The sequence below is a fragment of the Sardina pilchardus genome, chromosome 15 (assembly GCF_963854185.1).
Source record: "Sardina pilchardus chromosome 15, fSarPil1.1, whole genome shotgun sequence".
In the NCBI taxonomy this organism is placed as follows: domain Eukaryota; kingdom Metazoa; phylum Chordata; class Actinopteri; order Clupeiformes; family Clupeidae; genus Sardina; species Sardina pilchardus.
In genome coordinates, this window is record NC_085008.1 from 20,474,126 (window position 1) to 20,498,025 (window position 23,900).

Consider the following 23,900-nt stretch of genomic DNA (forward strand, 5'->3'; position numbering starts at 1 on the left):
TTTTTTTCCCCTCTGGCTGGTCTAAAACAAGCAACTGTTACTGATTAATTATTTTTTTTCTTGATTTCCTTTAATGTTTCCTAAAGCCAGAAAGTTGCCATTTCAAATGAACTTAGTTTTGTGTCATGTCTGTGATCTGGCTTTTTTCTAAAAAATTAAACAACTGGATTAACATCCTCCAAGACTGGTGATTCCATATTTTTTGCCAGGGGTTGTAGCTACCAACATGTAATTTTTATCAGCATTTCTTGCCTGCCAGGTACCCATGGTAGTCACACGACTACAAAGTATGAACTCTCAGAGTCCTTTCCTCCCTGTGTAGATGTAGTTTAATCCCAACTAAGCCTATGCAAAATTCCCTCTGAGCCATACAAGCTGCTAGTCCAGCCCCACTGGATGACGCAGTTCTCACACTTTTTTTTTTTATTATTATTTTCCAAACAGATAATGCAGTATACATTTTCCCAAACAACAACTCATATTTATGCAAAGAATGTCAAACTAAAATATTTCATGCTCTAAAAGAACTCATGTCTGCAATGGCATTTTTACGAAACATCAAGATATATAAAAAACAGGTCCCTCCTCTGACAGAAACAACAGCTACGTACTCTATTTAAAAATAATAAAAATGTTAAAGATGAGTCTTTTGTTTTGAGCGTATGTGAAGCCAATATTTTTTTTTTCTTTTTTTGAACAATTGTACAATCTGTTGAGTTGTTTCTGGAGTTTTCCCAGAGTCCTCAGTCACAGTAACCTTCCTGATAGCACGACCTCTGGGGAGTCTACGGCGTAGGGGCCAAACTTTTACACTAGGCCCCTTGACCGCTCCAGCCTCATGTGCAGTGGACAGGACCAGTGGTCAGATAAAGCACATCAACCCGCAGGGGTTAAAGTGAGTTATATTTATCCTGACTGATGTAAAAGACAGATGCCACAGATGGAAACTACAAGTCCCAAAAATCCAACAGGAAATAGGAAAAAAAAAAAAAATGAACAGAAACATAAAAGTGTTGTTGTGTGTGTGTGTGTGTGTGTGTGTCGACCATTGGCAGAGTTCTTTGAACAGTTTTTCTACTGTGGGCCTTGCAGGTGATATTTTACAAGATGTAGACGTCTCTACGGGGCGTGTTTGCTTCTCTCCTGAAGCGGTCTCCACAGACGACGCACGTGATGGGCAGGGGGAACAGACAAAACATCAAACAGAAAACATCTCCTAAGTCCCGCCCACCCCCATACAAAAAGACAATAGAAAACAAAGCAGCACAGTTACTGAGGGGCAACGAGACCCACCGGGTAAGGGGGGGGGGGGGGGGGGGGGTGACAGAGAGAGAGGGATGGATGGATGAAAGAGAGAGAGAGAGATAGAGAGAGAGAAAGAGGGGGAGGGAAAGAGAATATGTGGGAGATCATGGGGAGAAAACATCAGTCTTTTCCGGACCCGTCTGGTCTCGACTTATTTGTGCTCCTTTGTCGGAGCGAAGTAGAGCTCCATGGGTTTGTTAACCTTCCAGTACTTCTCGCTCACCAGCTCCAGAGAGAAGGAGCCATTCAGGACCTGAGATAGACACAGACAGACAAACTGGTTACTGAAGGGAAACAAGGGACACAGCAGGAGAAAGTAAACAATTCAGAGATCTGCTGACGAAAGTATGGAAAAGTGTTGGAGAAAGAGAGAGAGTGTGAGTGTGAGTGTGAGTGTGAGTGTGAGTGTGAGTGTGAGTGTGAGTGTGAGTGTGAGTGTGAGTGTGAGTGTGAGTGTGAGTTCGTCACAGGGTGTACAGTATGTGTACACAGTGGAACGAGTCATGGTATATGGCATATGGATATAGAGTACAGTACCCTCCAGAATTATTGGCACCCTTGGTAAAAGTTGACTAAAAATAGGTCTAAAAAATAATCTTTAGGTGATTTATTGTACTCCCACAATGAAAACAATGAGGAAAAATACACCCTGCAAGGGAAGCAAATTTATTCTGAGAAAAAGGAAAATCTCATAAAGAAATAAATGTTTTTAATAAAAACACGTCACTCACAATTATTGGCACCCCTACTTGTAATACCTTCTTAAACTTCCCTTTGTCAATAAAACAGCATGTAATATTCTTCTCTGACACCCCATAAAGATTGAGAATACAAAGTAAGGGATTTAAGACCATTCATCTTTACAAAACCTCCCCAGATCGTCCAGATTGCTAGGTCCACACTTGTGCATTCTTCTCGTTGACTCATCCCACTGTTTTTCTATGGAGTTTAGATCAGGGGACTGCTATGGCAATGTCTGAAGCTTGATTTTGTGTTCAGTAAACCATATTTGTTTTGATCTGTGCATTTGTTTTGGTTCATTGACCTGATGAATGATCCAATCATGACCAACTTTTAGGGCCTTGGCAGAGATTGTTTGATTTCCTTTGAAAATGTTCAGGTTTTTCTTGGTGTTCATGATGCCATGCACCTTAATTAGGTTCCCAAGGCCTTTGGGAATTAAAACAGCCCCACAATAGCACAGCCCCTCCACCATAATTCTGATTAGGCATGGGGTTCTTTTTAGTATAGTCATTCTTCTATGTATGCCAAAGACACCTTAAGTGTTTTTAGCAAAAGAGCATAATTTTATTTTCATCTGACAATAGACCACACTCCCAGACATGTCATGGTACCATTCAGTAATTCCTGCCATTTACATTGTTCATTAAGTGACTCTACTGGCTTTAACCTGACATGCTGTATAAATAATCTATTAGCAGTGAGGTCACTTTTGAAGATTTTTGGGGGGGACTTGGTGACCCCAAGATGATAGCTTTGTCTGTAACTCTCAACAGTGGTTCTTATGGATTTTTTTGCCTATCATACCATCCTCCATACTGTGCGTGGGAGCAAAATAGCCATGGGTCTTTGTCCAAGCATGTTTGCCACATTTCCAGATGATTAGAACCTTTTATTCATCATTTTAACTGGAAATATAGGCATTTTCAACAAAATACCTAGTTTCCATAGACATTATCTTACTTACAAATGTCAACACAATTTCTTTTTATTTCAATTTAGTGTATTCTCTTGTCTCTCCTATGTTGAAAAATGACCAGAGGATTTAGCCTCTGAGTGACTTCATTTTCATACCATAGTGAAAAAGAACGTCATGAACTACTTCTGAAAGTTCACAGACACTCTGATTTACTTTAAAACGTTGCATTTACATAGGAAAATGCTCCTGTTAAATGTTGTACGTAATATGTTTCAGGGGTGCCAATAATTGTGAGCAAGCTGTTTTTGTTAAAAATATTTATTTCTTTATGAGATTTTCCTTTTTCTCAGAATAAATTTGCTTGCCTTGCAGGGTATATTTTTCCACATTGTTTTCATTGTGGGAGTACAATAAATCACCTAAAGATTATTTTTATACCTATTTTTAGTCAACTTTTACCAAGGGTGCCAATAATTCTGGAGGGTACTGTATATAGTGTGATGGCTGAGAGCATGCATTGAGTGAATGAAGAGGTACTCTGTGTCCTAGTGTGACGTGATGGGCTACTCACTGTGAACTGGCTGTTGGCTGTGGGGATGTAGATAGTGTACTGTTTCTCGCTGGCGGCCTCCACGTTGATGGGACTGGCCTCGCCGTTCTTACGCAGGTCCTCCAGGGCCAGGCGCACGGCCAGGTACTTGGACAGGTGGTCCACCGTGGCGTTTCCTGAGGTCTTGATGTACCTGGGGATGAATTCCACACTACAAGACATCAGTGATAGGCAGTGCTCTTCGCCCGATAGCTTAGACTGAACTGGGATCCAAAGAGACCCGCAGTCGACTCATGAGGAGCTTTCACTTTTGTTCTAACTTCAGCAGTGGTCTACTGTTATGGCATGTTAACTCACATTTTCTGTGGTTTAAGTATTGTGTATTTTCTATGTCTGGTAGGATTTCCATTTCTGACAATGCGATTACAATTTGTTGTCAGAAACACAATTCACGTTGGTTTACTTCACCCGTCTCAGGGCTTCGACAGCTTTCTTTTGAGTCTACAGTCGGCCACCCTGACAGCTGGCCGGTCATGTGAAAAGTGCAACGACAGCCCTAGCATTTGTGGTTGAAGCACCATTCAAGGGTTTCTGTGTGTGGCTTCCGCCTAGTCTGACCACTGCGGGGGACCGGCCGGACCAGCATCTCACCTGGTCTGTGCGGTGTCCTCCTTCTCCATGAGCGTGGGGTGCGGGCGGAACACCAGCTCGATCTCGCTGGCCCCGTCCAGCGCCATCTCTCCGCCGGCGCCGTTCTCCGTGGCGTTGTCCATGTCCAGGCCGGAGTCGTCGGACGTCTTGGTGCGCTTGATGCTGGGCCCGGCTTCCTGGTTGCTGTGGACCGAGGCGTTGCTGCAGTGAGAGCTGTCGCCGTTGTCCTCCGCACCGCTGCCGTTCTCCACCTGGTGCTTCTTCCCCCGCTGGAGCCTATGGAGCAGACGCGCACACACACACACACACACGCTCATGTTATTCTATGATACATAAAACTTCTTGTAAGACTCTGGCAACAATAGACAGACACAGACACAAACACAAACACAAACACAAACACAAACACAAACACAAACAAACACAAACACAAACACAAACACAAACAAACACAAACACACAGTTTGAGAAAAAATAAAACTAGATATGTGGGTCAGGGACCTGACAAACAGGAAGACCACGCATTTGTGCTCTGTCCACACTTCCAACTCCACATTGTGCCTCCTACCACAAATACATTGCTCACACGCTCACACTCACACAGTTTAAAAAAAAACACTAAAAAACACATGTGGGCCAGTGACCTGTTCATGGCCTGGATCTTGAGTCCCTCCTCGATGCTGTGGCTGAGCGCCTGCTGGTTGTTGTGCTTGCTGATGCGGGCCAGCACGCGCTCCTGATGCGCCTCGTACTCGTCTCTGCTGGGGTAGATCTTGCTGATCAGTGCGTCGAAGTTGGGGTCCGGCCGCAGGGAGCGCTTGGACACGAGCTTCTTCCGGCAAGTGGGGCACTCCTTGTTCCTGTGGACGGACGATCACAGGGTCAGCGAGGGGTCAAAGGTTAAAATGCCAAAGGTTAGACCGAAGGGTCTAAATATATACATTATGGGAGGACAAACGTAAATCATGGCAGACGACTGGTAGATGTAACAGCAGAGATTGAAAGGCTGGCTTGGGGGGTTTGATTCAATCAAAATACCTTCATCTATATCTCAGTTTATAGAAGAGCAGTCCAATTTCAAGACTGAATTTACATGAGATAGATAGAGACAAACAATAATCAACAATAACATGTTGGTGTGAGAGGCTTTGAAGTCAACATAATTTTGTTTTTACATCCTACAGTGGGACATGAGACTTAAAATTATGAGTCTCACAACTCACACCGAAAGTGTGAAAGATGGCAATCCTGGCTTAGGAGCATGGAGGTGGCCTTTACTACAGATACGCTCTGCGCACAGAACGGATAATCAAAAATATGCAACAAGTCAGTTCCGCACCTTTCGGCGCTACAAAGATCTGTGTCTGTACAGACCTTGGCCGGGTTTCCCAAATTCGTTAAGAAGCTCTTAAGTGCTACGAACTTCTTTGGAGCGCTGTAAGAACGTTCTAAGAACGTTTCTAAGAAGTTCTTAGCGCTTAAGAGCTTCTTAACGAATCTGGGAAACCCGGCCCTTGTGTATTACATGAGTGAAACTGGATGTGTAGTAGAACGCCAATCCAGCAGACACACGCACGACTGTATGACGGTACAGCATAGCCGTACGTACGGAAGTATACTCTTTGCTTCACATGCTTTGCATTCGAGATGGTGTCTACGTGTGGGATCCCTGTGCTGAGTCCAGCAGAGAGCCACCTACCCAGAGCGCAGCGCTGTGATGATGCAGTCCGCACAGAAGCGGTGCAGGCACTCCTTGGTCGTCATGGTGTTCTTCAGCATGTCCAGGCAGATGGGGCACATCAGCTCGCTGTGAAGGCTGCGTGGGGACACGGCGATCTCCAGTCCATCTGTGATGGCCTCCTGCACGGGCATGACACAGCACAGCTTATCATCCGACACACCAAGCATGAACTTCCACCACTCCATTTGCATAAAAGAAAAATGCCTATCGTCTCCGCCAAAATGCCTGTCGTTAAAGGGACACTTCAACGATTAGCATTAAGCTTTGTATCTTTAGAAAACCAGTCATGTTTTTGAATGGTCGTGCATCTTTCCCTCAGTTTGCCTTGAGATGGGAGAAATACGGATTTCAATGAAACCCATGAGTAGGACTTCCTGCTTTCAATGATTCAAAATGATGATTTTTACATCATTGAAAGCAGAAAGTCCAACAATGAAATCCGTATTTCTCCCATCTCAAGGCAAACTGAGGGAATGATGCACGACCATTCAAAAGCATGACTGGTTTTCTAAAGATAAAAAGCTTAATGCTAATCGGTGAAGTGTCCCTTTAAAACGGTCTTTTGAAACGCTATTCATTTACATTGTTGTTACAGAGGTATTCGACTGACCGTTCTGGATGTAAGCAGGTGCTGCCTTGACACCACTCAAGCTATGCAACCCATGCTTGTACATGATTCTGTTTCCCGGAGATATACACCAAAGGAAAACTATATGCACCAAATGTGGGGATGATACAAGCATCCAACTGTGTAGACTTAACCCTGCACATTCCAGACCATGCTTCTGATCATTATGCGTGTGTTTACTAATTAGTTTGTTTCTTTGTGTTTGTGTATGTTTATCACCTGTGGGGTTCTCTGCAGCTCATACAGACTGAGCTCCCAGGTCTTGCTGAGGGGTTGGACCCCATTGGTCTGTACGGTTTGAGTCATCCTGATCCTCCACTGTTGGGAAGAAGAGAGGCTAGTCTCACTTTACACCAGAAACACCTGGAAGAGAAAGAGAAAGACAAGCAAAGGCTGAGTTTTGAGAATTAACTAGACATTGCACATTAACTTACTTATGGCAGGCAGTAGGGAGAAAATCTTTAATTGTCATACTTCAAAATAAAATGGCAAATATGATTATGGCTTGGCGATTTCTAGTGTGGACTAAAAATCTCAACTAGTCACCAGCACAGACCTTGCCATGTCAAAAGACAGAGATCCGCCAATACAATCAATGTGGTCGAGTGCAATAATGATTCCGGAGAAAGGCACATGAAAAGTGTTCGGCTCTATCCTGACAGAGAACACCAGGCTTGCGTTATGCTGCTATCCAAGGGTCTGTGAATGTCCCCTCTGCCTAAGGTAACGCAGGTAAAAAAAACATTGTTCCCGTCAAAACTCGCCCGATGCAACGTGGCAGTAACGTTAATTCCTTGGAAATGTCCTTTTTTATTAATAAATGTGTATAAAAAATGATTAATATTGTCTTTCACCACTAGATTACGTTCATGCAACTTGTACGTAAACACAACTGGAATCCCTTCGCTGTCAAGCAAAACACAAACGTACACTTATCACATATCTTGACCAAATGAGAACCCGACCTCTGTCTGTCATACAACCCCGTAACGAGCATCACCAGTTAACGTTAAGTGACACTGGCTGACATGCTAGCTAATAACAGGTCCCTCTTAAGATAATTGATGCTAGAGAACAAGCTATCTGGCTGGTTTACGCTATGTATCGTTACTTCTCACTCCTCTTTGTGTTGTTAGCTTGATGTGTACACCAAGTTCCAGCCAACCAACATTACGAAAAAGCCTATAAACACGGGGATCCATAAATAACCCGATGCCCGAACATTGGCGAGACTCTGACAGATCAACCCCAGGGTCTTTAGTGAGAGATAACTCGAGATATGTTCTTCGTTTGAGCGTATGTGCTGTCAAGAAAATCCAGCACAACATTCACATTAGCTAGCTAGCTACATACTAGCTTGTTAGAGACGTAAAACCTAGGATAGCTAAAGGGCTAACGTGAACAGATATTCCCGTGGAAGCAAACAAGGTACAATGGTTTCAGGCCCATATGACAACTATATGAGACAAACTATAGCTCAAATGTATCCTTAAACATTAATAATTTAACGAATCTCACCATTGGTTTTAAATAACACTGAAATGCATGCGTAATTTTAGGTCTTTATGTACTTACAATTTTGTGTTGTGGTGCTACTATTCCAGACCAGCGCGTTCTGGCACTCTTAATATGGCGGCGCAAAAATCCCGCAATGGAACATGGGAAACGTAGGAAGGTATGAGGAATAACTCGATGTAATGTTGTGTGGCAGTGGCTAGTCTATTTTTGTCTGATGAGAATACAAATATTTTTTTTTTTTTAAATGATGATAATATAAAATAAATGTAACGGTTAAATTTGACATTTCAAACATATCCTATTCCAGTTTAACGTAGCCTAGTTTACATGGGTTATAACTCAACAAAAACAGTTTATGGTTCTTCCTCAAATTTGATTATATCAACATATAGGCTTGGTTATTTTCAACACCTTGTAGTTGAAACGAGATTGCTCAAGTCATGTCGTAATAGCCTAGTGTAGGCTACAAACTTCGAGGAAGTTGAAAGATCTGCGAAATAGAATTCTCTCATTTGATATGAGAGTGACTGCACGCCCATCATTTCATGACAGTCACCAGAGAGGCGCACCCGTGCAGACAGAAGAGAAGAGACTTGTGAGAGAAGTTGAAGTTTCTCCTGATCATGGGTGGATCGGCTTCCAGTCAACTGGATGAGACTACATCCAACTACGTAAAAGGTAGGCTGCTCATTCAGTGCATAGGCTGAATCAATGTCAGATATTCTAATTGACTCGTCGTGTTCAGTAGCCTAAAAGTTATTTGATGACAGAAGGACTTTTGTGCATCTTGTCAGAGGCCGCCGAAGTGCAGATTTACCTGCTACTCATAAACGAAGAATCGGTGAAAAAGAGAAAAAATACCTAGGCTAACAACCACATTGTCCGAAGAATATAGGATAAATGTGTCTTTGAAATAAACATATAGCCTGCAGATATACCTGCGTGGCAGGAGAACGCAATGCAATAGCCTACTTTCTTTAGCCTACGTTTTTATTAGGATATTCGTTCTTAAATACATTTTCATTTTAGGGATATGAATGGAGGCGAAAGGAGGCAACCCCTAGGTTATAATTTCTCTGTAAAATGCAATAGCATAAGTTCTATTGCGAAAAGCATGATAGTATGAAAATACAGAAAACATTGACACAGTCAGGGAGGCAACAGGTTTTTTTTTTTAGCCTATAATCAGATTTTCACCAGAAATTCATGCACCATATTCCTCTGTGTTCATTTTAAATTATTTTGTCCTTGTTATTTGTCTATCATTCTATGGTTTGGTGCAAGAGCCTATCAAGTCTAAGGGTATATCAACATACCCTCATTTAATATTTTTTTATTGAACATGGTAGTGGATAAAAAGCTGTGATAAACATTTGTAAATCTGTCCTGCCCAAGATGTGAAGATCTTGAGAGGGAGAACATTTCACACACCTCCATGAACACCAACATAAATAGGTAAAAGAGAGGCACACAAGCTCCTTTCATGTGCATGTGCAGTAGACCACGACATCTTTCGGTAGAGTCCTGCTCCATCAAGAGGAGATCTCACCGAACTGAGAGCTGGAACAGTCTGACATCATGGACAGAGCCTCTGGAGAGGGGGCGGGGTGTGAGGCCCTCCCCATGACATCACACTACTCTGGAGCTGCAGTTGAGGGGGAGTGGGCAGTTCTGTTGAATTTGGGCCAGGGTTTAGTCACAGGCAAACACTAATGCACCCATGCAAAACTGATCAGCTTCTGCTGAGCACATCTGGTCTCGTACCGACCAAAGTTTTTCCTGCTCCAGATGTGAGTGCATTGCACCTAGATGCAGCTGACTTGGACAGCTGACCTGATGTGAAGTTGAATTCTTTGTTCGTTTTGCTATGTCTGGTAAACATGTTGCCCCTATTATGAAAGCCCCTCAGGTTTGTCTGGTGTAGGAGTTAGTGGTTGCGAGTGTCTTTTGCAGTGTTTTTCAACCACTGTGCCGTGGCACACTAGTGTGCCGTGACACATTGTTAGGTGTGCCGTGGGAAATTATCCAATTTCACCTAAGTGGTCTAAAAAAGAGTGAATAGAAATAATTTTCTTTGTGTTCATTTGATTCCTATTCAAGACACTTTGACAAGAATGACTTGATATCATTAATGCGGGCTACAGATTTTTATTTAATTGAATTTTCCATAAAATTTCATTTTATTTAACATTTTTGGCTGGTGGTGTGCCTCAGGATTGTTTCAATGAAAAAAGTGTGCCTTGGCTCAAAAAAGGTTGAAAAACACTGGTCTTTTGGATTCTCTCTGTGAGACATACTCAGATATCCCATGGAGCAGAGGTCTTTCATGGTGGTAAAACTATCTACTGTTATTCAGTACACAGCTCTGACATTTCCGCTCTGCCTGATACTATATAGAGATACTCTCTCTCTCACACACACACATACAAAATGACTTTTCCAGACGAAAGTGGAGAAGTCTGTTCAGCCAGCTCTAACCTGTTTGTGTGGCCTCGCTTTTAAACAGATTTGGGAGAAATATGCTGACAGCTTAAAGGAGGTTAATTTATTCTTACTGCTGTTTAATGTTGGGCTGTGTTGTATTTACACTATTTTGGTGTCTTGGTGAAAGTCCTGGATATTTTATTTTTGAAAGGCACTACAAAAAATAAGTCGTAAATTGTGGACTTATTGAGGGTGTGTCCATACTGTCGGTTCAGTCATCATGAGTATTACAAGATCTAGTCATAGCCATCGTGAATTTGTCACAAACTCCGAGACAACGAGCCAGATCTTCTCTTGCAGTGAAATGAAGATTTTTTGAGGGCATTTGCTCATTTTCAAATCAGTATTTGTAAATGAGCTCGTATTATGTCAGAATCTCACCAGTCTCATGTTTGCCAACGCAGTATTAACAGTCTCATTTTAGAATTAGACAGAACAGAGCTTACCATGCACCAACAGAAGCAATCATATTAATAAAATAAATCCATGCAGGTTTATGAAATGTCATCCAAACATACTTGTCAATTCTATATGTATCATTAGAGAAACATGCTTTTTTAATCCTGTTGTGTGAGACGCCTCTGGCATGACACTGTTGCCTGGACTTACCAAATGTACTTGTTATCCCATGTTCTTCAGCACGCATCCTGTAGTTTAGCTGTGTTGTAATGGTGGGGTAATTACATCCAATTATAGCCATTATCGTGTTATTAAAGGCTTTCTCAAAACAGAGATATGCAACCATTTCCCAACCCACCCCGTCTCTAGGTACACAGGATCAGACTACACACAGAAGAAATGTTTAGAGGTTTCCTGTACTGCAGGCGTAACTCATGTTATTGTACTGTATATGACCGGCAGGCCCAATTGTACTGTTTTCATAACCATAAACAGAACCATTTGCAGCTATTCAACAAATATTTTGATGGACAAAGTAGACTTGAAATTAAAACCCACGATAAACCTATGCCCTCCTTTTCAATTCAAACAGCCAATTCATCCACTAATTCAGGTTGTAAAAGAGTCTTGTATTGGTTTGGATGAAAGCCTTATATCTTGGACGAGGTCCTATATCTTGTGAATATCTTGGTCAAATTCCCTAAAAAAAAATATTAAACTAATACAGTAAAGTAGACAGGCTGGACCAGACTGTGGTTTGCTGAAGACCACACCAGCATAAAACAACTTGGGGAAACACCCTGATCAGGGCGGGTTGGACATGTCACAGTAGGATTAAGGGATGATTTGGAATGTGAAATATTGCCTCATCGAGTTACAGTATGTGGAGTGTTTGGGTGTTCCAGCACATTACTATAGCCAATGTTAGGTATCCTCTCCTATTCATATTTTATTAACCTACAGTATGGATAATCTCAGACCAGTGGGGCATAATGTACTCTTAGATTAATATAAACAGCATTACGTTACAGTTCTATATTTACAATCCAGATGTGCATACGGTGTAGCTGTATTTTATGTACAGTTTTCATGTGAGTGTGTGTGTGCGTGTGCATGTGCATGTGTGTGTGCCTGTGTGCGTGTGTGTGTGTGTGTGTGTGTGTGTGCAGAGCATACAGAGACAGAGCTGAAGGGTTTCGGTCCTCACTTCAGACGGCAGTACTGTCTGGCCCTGTACTCACAACTGCAGGAGGAGTTGGAGCAGCAACACACCAGCCCAGCACTACTTCTCAAACAGAGGGTAAGAAATCACATACGTACACACACACACACACACACACACACACACACACACACACACATGCACGCACGCACGCACACGGCCACATACACACACACACACACACAAATGCAAACACACGCACACACATGCACACACACACACACACACACACACACAAATACAAACACATGCACACACACACACACACACACACACAAATGCAAACACATACACACACACACACACTGATGACTGTATTCTCCCTCCTGCAGGAGGAAGCAGGTGCGTGTGGGGTGCTCTACGAGGGGAGCGTCTCACAGTGTGAGGATGCCAAGAAGTGGAAGGACAGATGGGCCACCCTACGAGACCACAGCCTGGAGCTCCATGACAACCAGGAGGTGACCACAGCAACATCCTTTCTCTGTCATCGTTTATGGTGGTAAGGTGGTAGTCTATAGTGGTTAGTAGTGGAGCTGCAGTAGCCAGAAAAGTTGTTGGTTCAATACCCGGCCTCCACCGTTGTGCCCTAGATCAAGGCACTCAACCCTGAGTTGCTCCAGGGACAATGTAACAACGCCCTTGTAATATAATTGTAATATAATTAGCATGTAATTAACACTTTGAAAAAAGCATTTGATATAGAATAAATGTAGATGTTTATATTCCAACATCTAAAAAGACAAAACGCGTCTTTAACATGCTGTGTAATCTTTGCTTCCATTTCATTACCTTTATCAGAGTCGTTGTATTTCCTCTGTTGCAGATGTGTAAGAGAGGGACTCCTGCGCGTCAGAAGCTGAACCTGGTTGGAGGAACTGTGGTCACCTCGAAGGAGAAGTATGAGGCCTTCGTGTATAAGGCCGTTCCTGATCTGAACAGTAAGTGTCAAACGTCTTCAATTTTTTTACTAACTTTCATTAGCCACTTTCTGAAATGTTTCTCACCTATTTACAGACACACACCCACATAGCACACTTAGACACAAATAAATATACACATGATTACAAAAATAAATGACCAAAACAGTTACACAGCCATCTACCAGCCACACACACACACACACACACACACACAGACACAGATATTTTTGTTGTGTTATTGTTTATTTTTGTTTTGTTGTGTTTTGTATTTGTTGTGCACTAAATATAACATGTTGTTGTTGTTGTTGTTGTTGTTGTTGTTGTTGTTGTCCTGTTGGTTCAGATGGACAAGAGGATTCTCCCCCAGAGCTGGTTCCCTCCACTGAATTTCCGGTGTATCTGAGGTTACCATACCGACGTGATGTTTACCTCTGCTGCCATGACGACGGACAGCGGCGCAACTTCCTTTGCACGCTCAGTCACAGCATCCGTCATCAGAATCATGGTACTCCTCTCATTCTGTCTACAGTATATTGAGTAATAATGTTTCTGTTTCCTGTTTCTGTTGTGCTGTGTTGTGTTGTGTTGGGCTTCTGCAACTCAGTGTTGCACGCTATAGTGTCTGCTGTGGTGGGCTGCTGTGCTGCTGCCAACTGCTGCCAGTCCCCATACTGATGGTCATCACACCACTCTCTGTGCAGTCTAAATGGTTTGATAGGACTGGTCAATACACTGAAGATGTGTCGAAAACAGCTGTTAGAATCTCTCGTCGACTTCGATTTTACTCTGGTCATTCATCTTACTCATGTTAGTACTTTCCTAAATGCATATATTCATGAACTGTCAACTTCTGTTAGTCTAAGGCCACTCAAAATATGATCTGGTGGCATGGGTGACACAAGCACAAACACAGAGCTAACAACTAGTCCTCAACCTGAACAGCTTATTTAAATAGATTGCAGTGTCTATCACGTTGTATTCCAGTACATTGTCAGAGAACTATGTAGAAGGCTAAATGAATAATAGTTTAAATAAAATGTTGTTTATTACAGTAATGGTAGCAGAAAGATAGAGGTACCTAATCATGTAATTGATTAGAAGTCATATTCCCCAGTGCTAGGTGACACAGTGACCACAGACATCTGCCACAGAGTATCTGTGGTCAATGGCCAAGTGTGGTTGTGTCCTTATTTGTGTGTTTGTCTGATCGTGTGAGACATTATAAAAAATCATGAGAGCTCTGTCTTAGCACACTTTGCTAAAGAAATGCCACAGTAGTCATATAGCTGTTGGATGTCGAGTCATTTTAAACACCATCCAAGTAAAACCCAACATCACAACCAATGATTAACACCAGAGCGGAAGGTCAGATGTTATTAATTACAAACGGCTGCCTCTCACCCACAACTGAATACACTTGACTCTGCTGGACGCAAGTAGTGAGCGGATTATGCTTTATCTGATGACTGATAGGGCTCCTCTCTTATCTGAAAGACCGTTACAGTCAAGTGGGTGGAACCATTTCCTGGCTCATTATATCTCTCCTTCTCTCTCTCAGTCTCTCTCTCTGTTTTTCTCTTTTCTATCTCTCTCTCTCTCCTTCCCTCTCTTTCTCTCTTGGTCTCTCTCTCTCTCTCTCTCTCTCTCTCTATCATCCTCCACCATAAACCCAATCTCAGTCGCACCTATATAGTTTCTCTCTCACAAGACCACAGAGATAAGGATCCCCCATGCGAGCTATACACACTAACCTCTCCTCTCTTTTGTCCAGACCCTCTGCACAAACCCACGTGTGAGATGCAGGCCTTCCTGGCCGCCATTCACTTCCACAGACAGGAGAAAGGCCACTATGAATCATGGGACATGCTTGTTGGGAACGACACACAGGTCAGTGACTTGTACACACACATGGAGCGCACGCATCGCGAACAAACTGTTTGTTTCGGCTCGGCTTGGATGGTGGTCTCTTCGGTTTCGAGCAGTATTTTTAGAGAGCGCAAAGGCAAGCAGAGGAAGTCAAAGGGAAACCACAAAGCAGCCACACACACAGACCAGAGGCAGAGCTGTCACTCATAACGGATGGCAGGATCCACAGTGCCCCCGCCCACAGGGAGAAGTGATGAGCTTGTCATCAAGTCCAACCCTTCCCCTGCTCTACGCCGTTTCACACCTGTGTAGATGTAGATGCATGGTTTCTGCTGCACAACGTGTGTGTTGTATTCAGTGATGTGAGTCGGTGCTCACAGAGGCAGGAAGCAGGCCTACTGATCAGATAGATGAGATACAGTATAAAGGAAGTATATCTTTCAAGAAACATTTGTGAAGTAACAAGTCTGAGTATGGAATAACATCAGACTAATTTCCCAATTTGACTACGTTTCCATGCACACCATAATGACAATATTCCAATTGTGAATCAGTCATGTACAGTAAGCACCTTATCTTATTGCCATTAACAGATTGAGATCATATTCTAATTACTAAAAACTAAAATAAAGGCTCTGGCATAATGCGGGCATATGGGGCAGGTCTATCACCCTTGGATAGGCTATCATACTAGATATATGCCTGGGCCCAGGATCATGCCCTACGTAATGGTGAGGGTTTCTATATGCTCATATAATAATATTTATATAGTGCCTTTCTCAAACGCAAGGTTGCTTTACAGAGTCAAAACAAAACAAAGTTTGTGCAGTGGGGGAGGAGTGGGGGAGAAATGTTCATGAAACAGAAGGTCGTGAGATGAGATTTGATGAAAGGAAGGGAGGGGCAGTCACGGAATGGTTGAGCGAGGGAATTCCAGAGCTTGGGGGCCTGGCGCCCAGGGTACAGAGTCTGGTGCGGGGGACAGCAAGGAGATTCTGATTAGAGTATCTATGTATCTGTATATTTGTAATTAGTGTACATTGATGTGTGCGTGTGTGTGCATTTATGTGTGTGTGCATGTGTGTTTGCATGTGTGTGTGTGTGTGTGTGCGCACTTGCAGGTCCTCACACATCTGGTCATGGAGGGGCTTATTCCCTACCTGCAGAAAGAGCTGATTCCACAGCTGAAGGGGAAGAGGGCAGAGAAGAGGAGAGCCTGGTTGTCTGTAAGCGTCATTACCAATAATCCTCCCTGTGGCTTTTAATGAAGTACTAAATGCAGGAAGAGCTCTTTGTGTGTTTTTTTAAGTGTGGTTCCTTATTCTCTTCAGTCTTTGTTATGTCAGTGGTATTTAATTACCGATAATCCCTAATACTGATGCTACGCATAATCAACCCGAATTGTCATCCTCACGTTCTGACAATGTGTATAGCTAATCTCATGTTCAGGTGGCGGATACTGTTTTTTTTTTACTCTGATCTGTGTACTAATGTAGTGTGTGTGAGCTGCATGTTTTCGTTGTGTTTGTTTGAGGCTGTTGATGTTATTGTTGTGTGTTTATTGTTGCTGTTTCCTGTGGTGGTGCTCAGTTGGTGGAGGCTGCCCACACGCAGGTGCTGGCTCAGGTGCAGGAGGCACTGGGGAGCTTGAAAGAGGAGTGCGGTGCAGCAGCCCAACAGCAGGGGGCGCTGCTGCGCTCCAACATGGACCAGATCAGCTCCTCACGCACCTTCCTGGAGACCAAACTGAAAGGTGAAACAAACAGGACAAACATTTCTTCTGTTTTCGTGCAGTGTATGTAACAAATGCATATTTAATCGTATGACAGTGTTTACAAGACTAGGAACATTTAAGTAGGAGTAGGAACATTTAAGAAAGCATTTGTTCATATGTTTGGTCTTGTATTGCTCAAAATTTGTGTTTGTGTGTGTGTGTGTGTGTGTGTGTGTGTGTGTGTGTGTGTGTGTGTGCACGTGCGTGTGTTTGTGGTGTCAGCCACGGTGTTGGAGCGAGCCCAGAGTGTGTGTACGGAACACGTCACTCCATACCTGAGCTCGGTGTTGGAGGAGCTGCTTGGGCCAGTCAATGGCGGCTTCCTGGCCGTAAGACAGCTGTGTGATGAACAGCTGGAGCGACTCTGCAAGGATGTGCGCCAGGGTTGGACCTTCCAGCAGGTCCAGCAGGTGAGTCACAGGATAGGGAGGGGGACAGGGAAGGGGGCAGTATGGGGCACTGCTCAGGTATACTGATATTGACCGCAAATGATGTAATGTTAGCAGAATTTACTTTTTGTGTGTGAAGACTTATAAGTATTGTTGTCCTGTCTTACATTTGTCAGTGCATACAATAGAGAGTGTCATGTTTTGAATACAGTTGTTGTATCTATCTATTTGAAATGAGAATTATAAAATTAATTGAATCTATTCCACTATTTAAACATTTCTTATTGGACAAGAGGTTTTCCATGAGTGAGTGAACATATCCTGGAAAAACCTCATTCAGACATTTCATCGCTTGCAGTAGACTAAGTCAGCATTTAATATGCTTCATGCTGAATTAACAGAAACAATCTATTCATTTAAAGTGACAGGGCAGAAATGCAGGCAGTTATTTTAAGGCTGAATCAGAAACAAGATGTCCTTTACCAATCCAACTTTGCCTCATATCATATTGCTTACGTATATGAAATAGACACTGTAGCATAAATGAAGTTGTGGGTTGGATTGGTAAAGCACATCTTGTAACTGTAATTTATATGAATGAATGTACAAGAATGTATGTATATTCTTCTATACTTTCCATGCCATTAATTACAATATGAGTAATTGTTGACTCTCTCGCCCTGCTAGGCCCTCCAGCAGGCCAGTAAAACAGAGCTGGAGGAGAGCTTCCGCAGTCTCGACGCTCTCCATGAGAAGCTTCAGGAGCTCCAGCAACGCTTCAGCTTCTCCAACACCACCAAGCTGGTGCAAGGCGCCCAGAAACACATGCAGCAGGTCAGCTGATGGAGAAGTCCGATATGGTGTAATGTGATATAGCAGATTTAGAGAGTTACCATTGACATAACATGCAGCAAGTATGCGTACTGAACGTCTATAGTGTCAAGTCTAAGTTGCTTACCCTCTTTAGTGCCCTCTGATGGTCACTATTCATCAGCATCCTGTCACCCATATCACACCCTCCTGAATGTGCTTTTCTTCTCCCTGCAGCTGATGGACAATGCAATGTACACATTTGAGTCTCTGCTGCAGTCTACTGTGAAAGACAACCCTGCGCAACTGGGGTCTGTTATGGAGAAGGCCAAAATGAGGGTCCTCAAGGTAATCTTGCTAACTAAAATAGGTTCTCAACTTTCTCACCCACTGTTTCCTCACTTGTCCCAACAATTATTTTGCCATTAAGGTAGTCATATAAATGAGCATATCATTTTACATTTCCCCTCATTTTTTAACTCTGCTGGTTCATGCCCAGTGTTGTTACTCTAAATTAATATAAATAGATAGATATATAATTTACTGTAAAGAGCGCGTACTTAGTGCTGGACCCCCCTCTGTCTCTGTATAACTCATGTATTACTATTCATTTACTATCCCTTTGCATTGTTGGTTTGACCAGTCCTGTGTAACTAGAACATCGTCCCCTGACTGTGTCCTCTTTGTGTGTCACTCACAGCAATATGACTACGACAGCAGTACAGTGCGGAAGCAGTTCTTCCAGGAGGCGCTGATGGACATCACAGTCCCCGTGCTGAGGAGACACCTGAGCCCCTCGTGCAGACCGGTAAGGCTGTTAAGGGCCGTTCACACCAAGAACGATAACTATAACGATAACTATTAAAAAATATCGCTCTTGTTAATATGAATGACAACGTTCACACATAAACTATAACGACATGAAGAATGATATCATTGGGGATCACTTTCAGAGCAATTTTGAAAATGATTAAAAGCTAACAGCCAATTAGAATCCATCACATTTCAGCCATCACATTCATTAACACAAGTGACTTTGCTTATCGTTGGTCAGTGTGGGCGTTATAGTTGTAGTTATCATTATAGTTATCCTTCAATATCACACCCTGTGCATGTCGCAAACCTCACACAGTCCTACATACTCAAAAACACATTAATATAACCTTAGATTTCTGCCATTAGAATCCACTCATGAATATACGACAGACAGACAATAACTTTTCCCAGCAAATCATTTTGGGAAGATGTGTTTAAGATGAGTGAAGGGAGAGAAATAGCACATTCTAACAAGCGGTCAATGCTGCCTTTTCATAGGGTTATATGGACTGGTTGTACTCCAAAATGGATTTATGAATGTCTTGAACTTGGTAAATAAACATATCACTGATATAACAAGATTGCACCTTTCATTCTTTTATAGGAGTTGGAGAAGTTTGAACAGTACATATTTGCAGATTGCACTGACTTCATAAATGTGGAGAATGTCTATGAGGACATTCTGAAGAAGACTCTCACCCCTGAAGTGAATAAAGGTCGGTGATCATTCATCCCCACTCTTGGCTGTTCAGTCTGCAATAGCATTCAAGCCTATTCGGGCTCAGAATTAGTTGCAGAATAAGTAGCTAGCTGAATGACTTTCCTTATCCTGGTGCCTGGTTTGTCCTATATCCTCTTCTGGTGTAGATGTACAGTACTACCTGGACATGGACACAGTTTTCCTTTGTCGTGCTGCTGGTGCTGTGGGCTATTCTGTAATGATTTGCCACAGGCCATCTGGTGCTGCTGTTATAAACTATCACCATAGTCATGTTTACATGGACACTTTTAAGCCGATTGGTAACACAATAACAGTTAATTTGGAAAACAAATTCTCATATGAACACCTCAATCGGAATGAAAATGGCCATCATTCAAATTAGGGCCCATGAGTTACAAAGTCTGCACCATGTCTTTGCCATAGCTGCCATAGTTCTCCAAACTGGACAGTTCACTAAAACTTTCCACAAATGTTCTGCTGATTTATAAAGTGCAGTGTTTATTCTTTGTTCTTCTTTGTAAAATTCACGTCTGAGGTGTTTTGCAACTTTTCTCATGCCTGTTCGTTCTGTCGCACCCCTTGCAGTGGTGAAGGAGGCAGCCAGTCAGAAGAAGCACAACCTGTTTGTGGACAGCTCCGACCTGCAGGCCATCAGCCAGGGCAGTCTGAGCGGCAGCCGGACTCCTCCTCCTCCTCTCTCGACGCCAGCCAGCCCTCCCAAGCAGGCGGGCGCTACCCGCTTCCAGTTCCAGCAGGCCGAGTTGAAGCCCTCCCCCCTGGCCAGCAGCGATGGGGCGTCCGAAGGGCAGAAGAAGGAGGTTGCAGAGGAGCCACAGGACCAGCAGGAGAAGCCGGTAGAAGAAGTGAAGAAGGAGGAGGAGCCCCTGAAACAACAGGAGGAGCAGGTAGAAGTGAAGAAGATGGAAGAGCAGCAGCCCAAAGAAGAAGAGAAGCCGCTGAAACAACAGAACGACAAGGTAGAGGAAGTGAAGAAGGAGGAGGAGCAGCCTCCCAAAGAAGAAGAGGAGCCGATGAAACATCAGAAGGAGCAGGCAGAAGAAGTGAAGAAGGAGGTGCAGCAACCCAAAGAGGTAGAGGAGCCGCTAAAACAACAAGAGGAGCAGGCAGAAGAGGTGAAGAAGGAGCAGCAGCAGCCACCCAAAGATGAAGGAGAGCCGCTGAAACAACAGGAGGAGCAGGCCAAGGAGCAGGGCATTGTGACCCAAGTTGCTTTGCCTCCTCCTGAGCTTAAGGAGGAGGTGTCTCCTGGGCCACTGTCCAGTCCTGAAGCTCTGTCATTTTTGGAGGAGCCTGAACCGGTGCCCACAGACTCTTCTACAGTCCGCACAGACAGAGCTATCTATCTCAACCCCCCCGCGGGGGTCCCAGCCGGCAGCGCAGTGCCTCTCGCTGAAGACGACGACGACTCGACCCCCCCTGTTCCGACCCAGGTAGCTGGGCCTGAGGCCTCCAGCACACCACCAGGGGGCAGCAGCGAGGAGATGACAACTACAGCAACAATGGCGGCAGTGGTGAATGCTGTTCTGTCGGCGCAAGCTGAAGGTGAGGGGCGTGTAAAGGAGACAGAAGGTGGTGGTGTTGGTGGTGATGGTGGTGATGGTGGAGGTGGTGGTGGGAGTCCAGAGGGACCTGGCGGTCAGTCAGCTGAAGTGGAGCCAGCAGCAGAGGGCGCCAAAGCACTTCCATCAGGGACGCGTGATGATGATGAGGAGGAGGAGGAGCCTTTTGACTGTGTGAAAGCCATACGTGATCTGGTGGTAGAGGTCATCGAGGTGGAGGACATCATCCAGCCCTGTCCTGATGGCAGGTCTACCTAGAGGCTATACGCTCTCTAATGGACTCATATAGCCAAAGGCATTGGGACCTGATAGACAGTATTAGAAACACATTATCTAGACTAGATATCTAAACTAGATACATGTCATTGACATAGAAGGGCTTAATACTAACAATTGTGCCGGGACTCGATATTTGGCTTTTTATTTGACTAACCAAAAGGACATGCAGTCAAAGCTTGTGTTTTTACACAACAGTATCCACATTTTTAATGCCTTACATTATATTTTCTTGCTTAATACTATGAAATGAAAAAATCTCAAATAAGCAAACAGAGACCCTCACTGAAGGATCTTCTTCTTTGCATCAACAGAGAAACTTGATGCATTAAATGGTTTAAACCAACATTATCACTAACAATTTTTCCGTTCTTGAGGTATGTACTGTAACTAGTATCAGCTTCAAATTCATTTTAAGATTGATGGCTATGTGAAGCACAGATAAACGTACCATTCTAACCAGTCATCCAGCAGGATTATGCACAATGTAGTTCTGTGCTCCGGGTAGAAGAAAGCATCCACATTGTTGACACTTAGACATCAGTTGCCATGTTAGCCAAGTTTCTGTCAGTATGACTCAGGTTGATGTAAGGTTTATCTTGACTTTTAGGTAGCTAGCTTGGTCGTTTCACTCTAAAACTTGCACAGTGCTGTTTTAATGGCCTGTTACTGTAACTAGCAGGGGGGGAATTAGACAGGCATCCTGGTTGGGACTTTTTCAGACCAGTGAAGTGTAGTGGAACTCAACACGTTACCACCCCCCTTAAGGCCCCAAGGATTTTTTTTCCCTGATTATTTTGTTAGGAATGATGTTCACAACTAGCCTGGGTATACCCATGCTGCCTCGCGCACAATTTCATTCACGCTGCTAGACAGCCTGGAATCCATGGACCTCATTTTCGCCTCAGCTAGGGAACCAATACTGAAGCAGAACGGGGGACAGCAAGACGATGACAACGTCTAAGCAACACACCGAAGCTTGTATTTTGGTTAAGAACCAACCAAACCAGCTTTTGTTCAAATCTACACACCTATCACTACTGAAAAAATGTAAGGTTAATTTATCAAATGTTATTCTGAAGTATTAAAACGCTCCACATATGTCATCTGGTATAGGCTAATTGATACGACTGGCTAGCCTATGAGCTATGCACAGGCGCATTTGATAGACACCCAAAGCACCCAATAAACAGAGCAAGGAATTCAGAAAATGACCTTATTCCATTCTCATTAGATTACAGTGGGTTACTTGCCCACAAGGCAGAAAAATCTGCTACTAGCTATCTACTTTATGTGTACCTATAACAGGAAGGTTATACAATGTGGAAAAATAACGTGTGTGTGTGGTGTGGTGTGTGTGGTGTGGTGTGTGTGGGGTGGTGTGGCATGGCATGGTGTGGGGTGGCATGATGTGATGAGGTGTGGTGTGCTGTTATGATTCATGTAGCTCTTTTTAGTGAAGGCTGAAACCTTGTGATTATTTGTCTAGTCTAAAGGGGTCTGGCGGTCAGTCAGCTGAGGGTGAGAGTGACCACCCCCTTTGGACTGGTGGTCTCTGAGCCAACAGCAGAGGACGCCAAAGCACTTCCATCAGGGACGCGTGAAGTGGAGGAGGAAGAGGAGGACGAGGAGGAGCCTTTGGACTGTGTGAAAGCCATTTGTGATCTGGTGGTAGAGGTCATCGAGGTGGAGGACATCATCCAGCCCTGTCCTGATGCCAGCTCTACCTAGAGGCTATACGCACTCTAATGGACTCATATAGCCAAAGGCAGAGTAGCCTGAGTCACTGGGATCTGATAGACAGTAATAGAAACACATTATCTAGACTAGATATCTAAACTAGATACATGTCATTAACATAGATGGGCTTAATACTAACAATTGTACTGGGAGTTGATATTTGGCTTTTTATTTGACTAACCAAAAGGACATGCAGTCAAAGCTTGTATTTTCACACAATAGTTTCCATATTTTTAATGCCTTACGTTATATTTTCTTGCCTAATAGTTGTTTGCCTAATGGCTTAAATCAACACTATGCAACAATTTCTTTGTATTATTGATGTATGATTTTATGCAACAATAGTGTGTAGAGTGTGTTCCGGGTTTTAACATACTACAGAAATCAAAGAAAGTGTCCACATTGCTGACACCTGAGGACATCAGTTGCTAGGCATACAGTAAGCTGTCAATAAGACTCAGGTTGATGTTTGTAAGGTTTATCATGACTTTTAGGTAGCTAGTTCTCTAGTTTTACGCTAAAATTTGCACAGTGCTGATTTAATTGCTGTTAATGTAACTGGCAGGGGGAATTATAGCAGGCATCCTAGGTTAGGACTTTTTCAGACCAGTGAAATGTAGTGGAACACCTTACAAAAATATCAGATCCAACCTTAACCTCTTATTATTCCAGTGCAGTATAAACTCAGAGCAAGGAATTCAGAAAATGACCTTATTCCACTCTCATTAAAATAGAGTGGGCTACTTGCCCACAACACAGAATGTGGAGGCCAGAAAAAAACAGCTAATAGCTATCAGAAGGACACAAGTAAAAGTCCACTAATAGCCATTAAGACACAAATAAGATTTGA

At 43.3% G+C, this 23,900-nt stretch overlaps 2 protein-coding genes across 4 annotated transcripts; one reads left to right on the forward strand and one right to left on the reverse strand.

The window, feature by feature from the left end:
* Positions 1-405: 405 nt before the first annotated feature.
* rnf2 (ring finger protein 2) lies at positions 406-8,180 on the reverse strand. 2 transcript variants are annotated; one of them, XM_062556203.1, is made up of 7 exons: positions 8,111-8,180; positions 6,755-6,898; positions 5,866-6,023; positions 4,811-5,026; positions 4,167-4,442; positions 3,537-3,726; positions 406-1,558 (listed from the first exon to the last, which is right to left on the reverse strand). In XM_062556203.1, exons 2-7 carry the CDS (start codon positions 6,839-6,841, stop codon positions 1,457-1,459), a joined length of 1,029 nt encoding a protein of 342 aa, XP_062412187.1. In that variant the 5' UTR covers positions 6,842-6,898; positions 8,111-8,180; the 3' UTR covers positions 406-1,456. The 2 variants fall into 2 exon arrangements, with proteins under 2 accessions (XP_062412187.1, XP_062412186.1); XM_062556202.1 differs by having other exon boundaries at positions 5,866-6,026.
* A 432-nt stretch (positions 8,181-8,612) lies between these two features.
* Positions 8,613-23,517, forward strand: LOC134101893 (protein Niban 1-like). 2 transcript variants are annotated; one of them, XM_062555755.1, is made up of 15 exons: positions 8,613-8,731; positions 12,106-12,236; positions 12,491-12,616; positions 12,982-13,096; positions 13,422-13,583; positions 14,850-14,965; positions 16,066-16,170; positions 16,535-16,697; positions 16,941-17,128; positions 17,795-17,941; positions 18,155-18,265; positions 18,618-18,725; positions 19,338-19,449; positions 20,040-21,017; positions 22,800-23,517. In XM_062555755.1, the coding sequence occupies exons 1-15, from the start codon at positions 8,677-8,679 to the stop codon at positions 22,802-22,804; spliced, it is 2,622 nt and encodes an 873-aa protein (XP_062411739.1). In that variant the 5' UTR covers positions 8,613-8,676; the 3' UTR covers positions 22,805-23,517. The 2 variants fall into 2 exon arrangements, with proteins under 2 accessions (XP_062411739.1, XP_062411738.1); XM_062555754.1 differs by lacking the exon at positions 22,800-23,517 and having other exon boundaries at positions 20,040-21,671.
* The last annotated feature ends 383 nt before the right edge of the window (positions 23,518-23,900 follow it).

Coding starts and splice junctions, on each gene's coding strand:
- rnf2 (XM_062556202.1), bottom strand. CDS start 6,841: ATGACTCAAACCGTACAGACCAATGGGGTCCAACCCCTCAGCAAGACC. Junction 4,443..4,810: donor AAGATCCAGGCCATGAACAG/GTCACTGGCCCA, acceptor TCTGCTCCATAG/GCTCCAGCGGGGGAAGAAGC. Junction 1,559..3,536: donor CAGCCAACAGCCAGTTCACA/GTGAGTAGCCCA, acceptor TGTCTATCTCAG/GTCCTGAATGGCTCCTTCTC.
- LOC134101893 (XM_062555754.1), top strand. CDS start 8,677: ATGGGTGGATCGGCTTCCAGTCAACTGGATGAGACTACATCCAACTAC. Junction 14,966..16,065: donor TTGTTGGGAACGACACACAG/GTCAGTGACTTG, acceptor GCGCACTTGCAG/GTCCTCACACATCTGGTCAT. Junction 16,698..16,940: donor CCTGGAGACCAAACTGAAAG/GTGAAACAAACA, acceptor TTGTGGTGTCAG/CCACGGTGTTGGAGCGAGCC.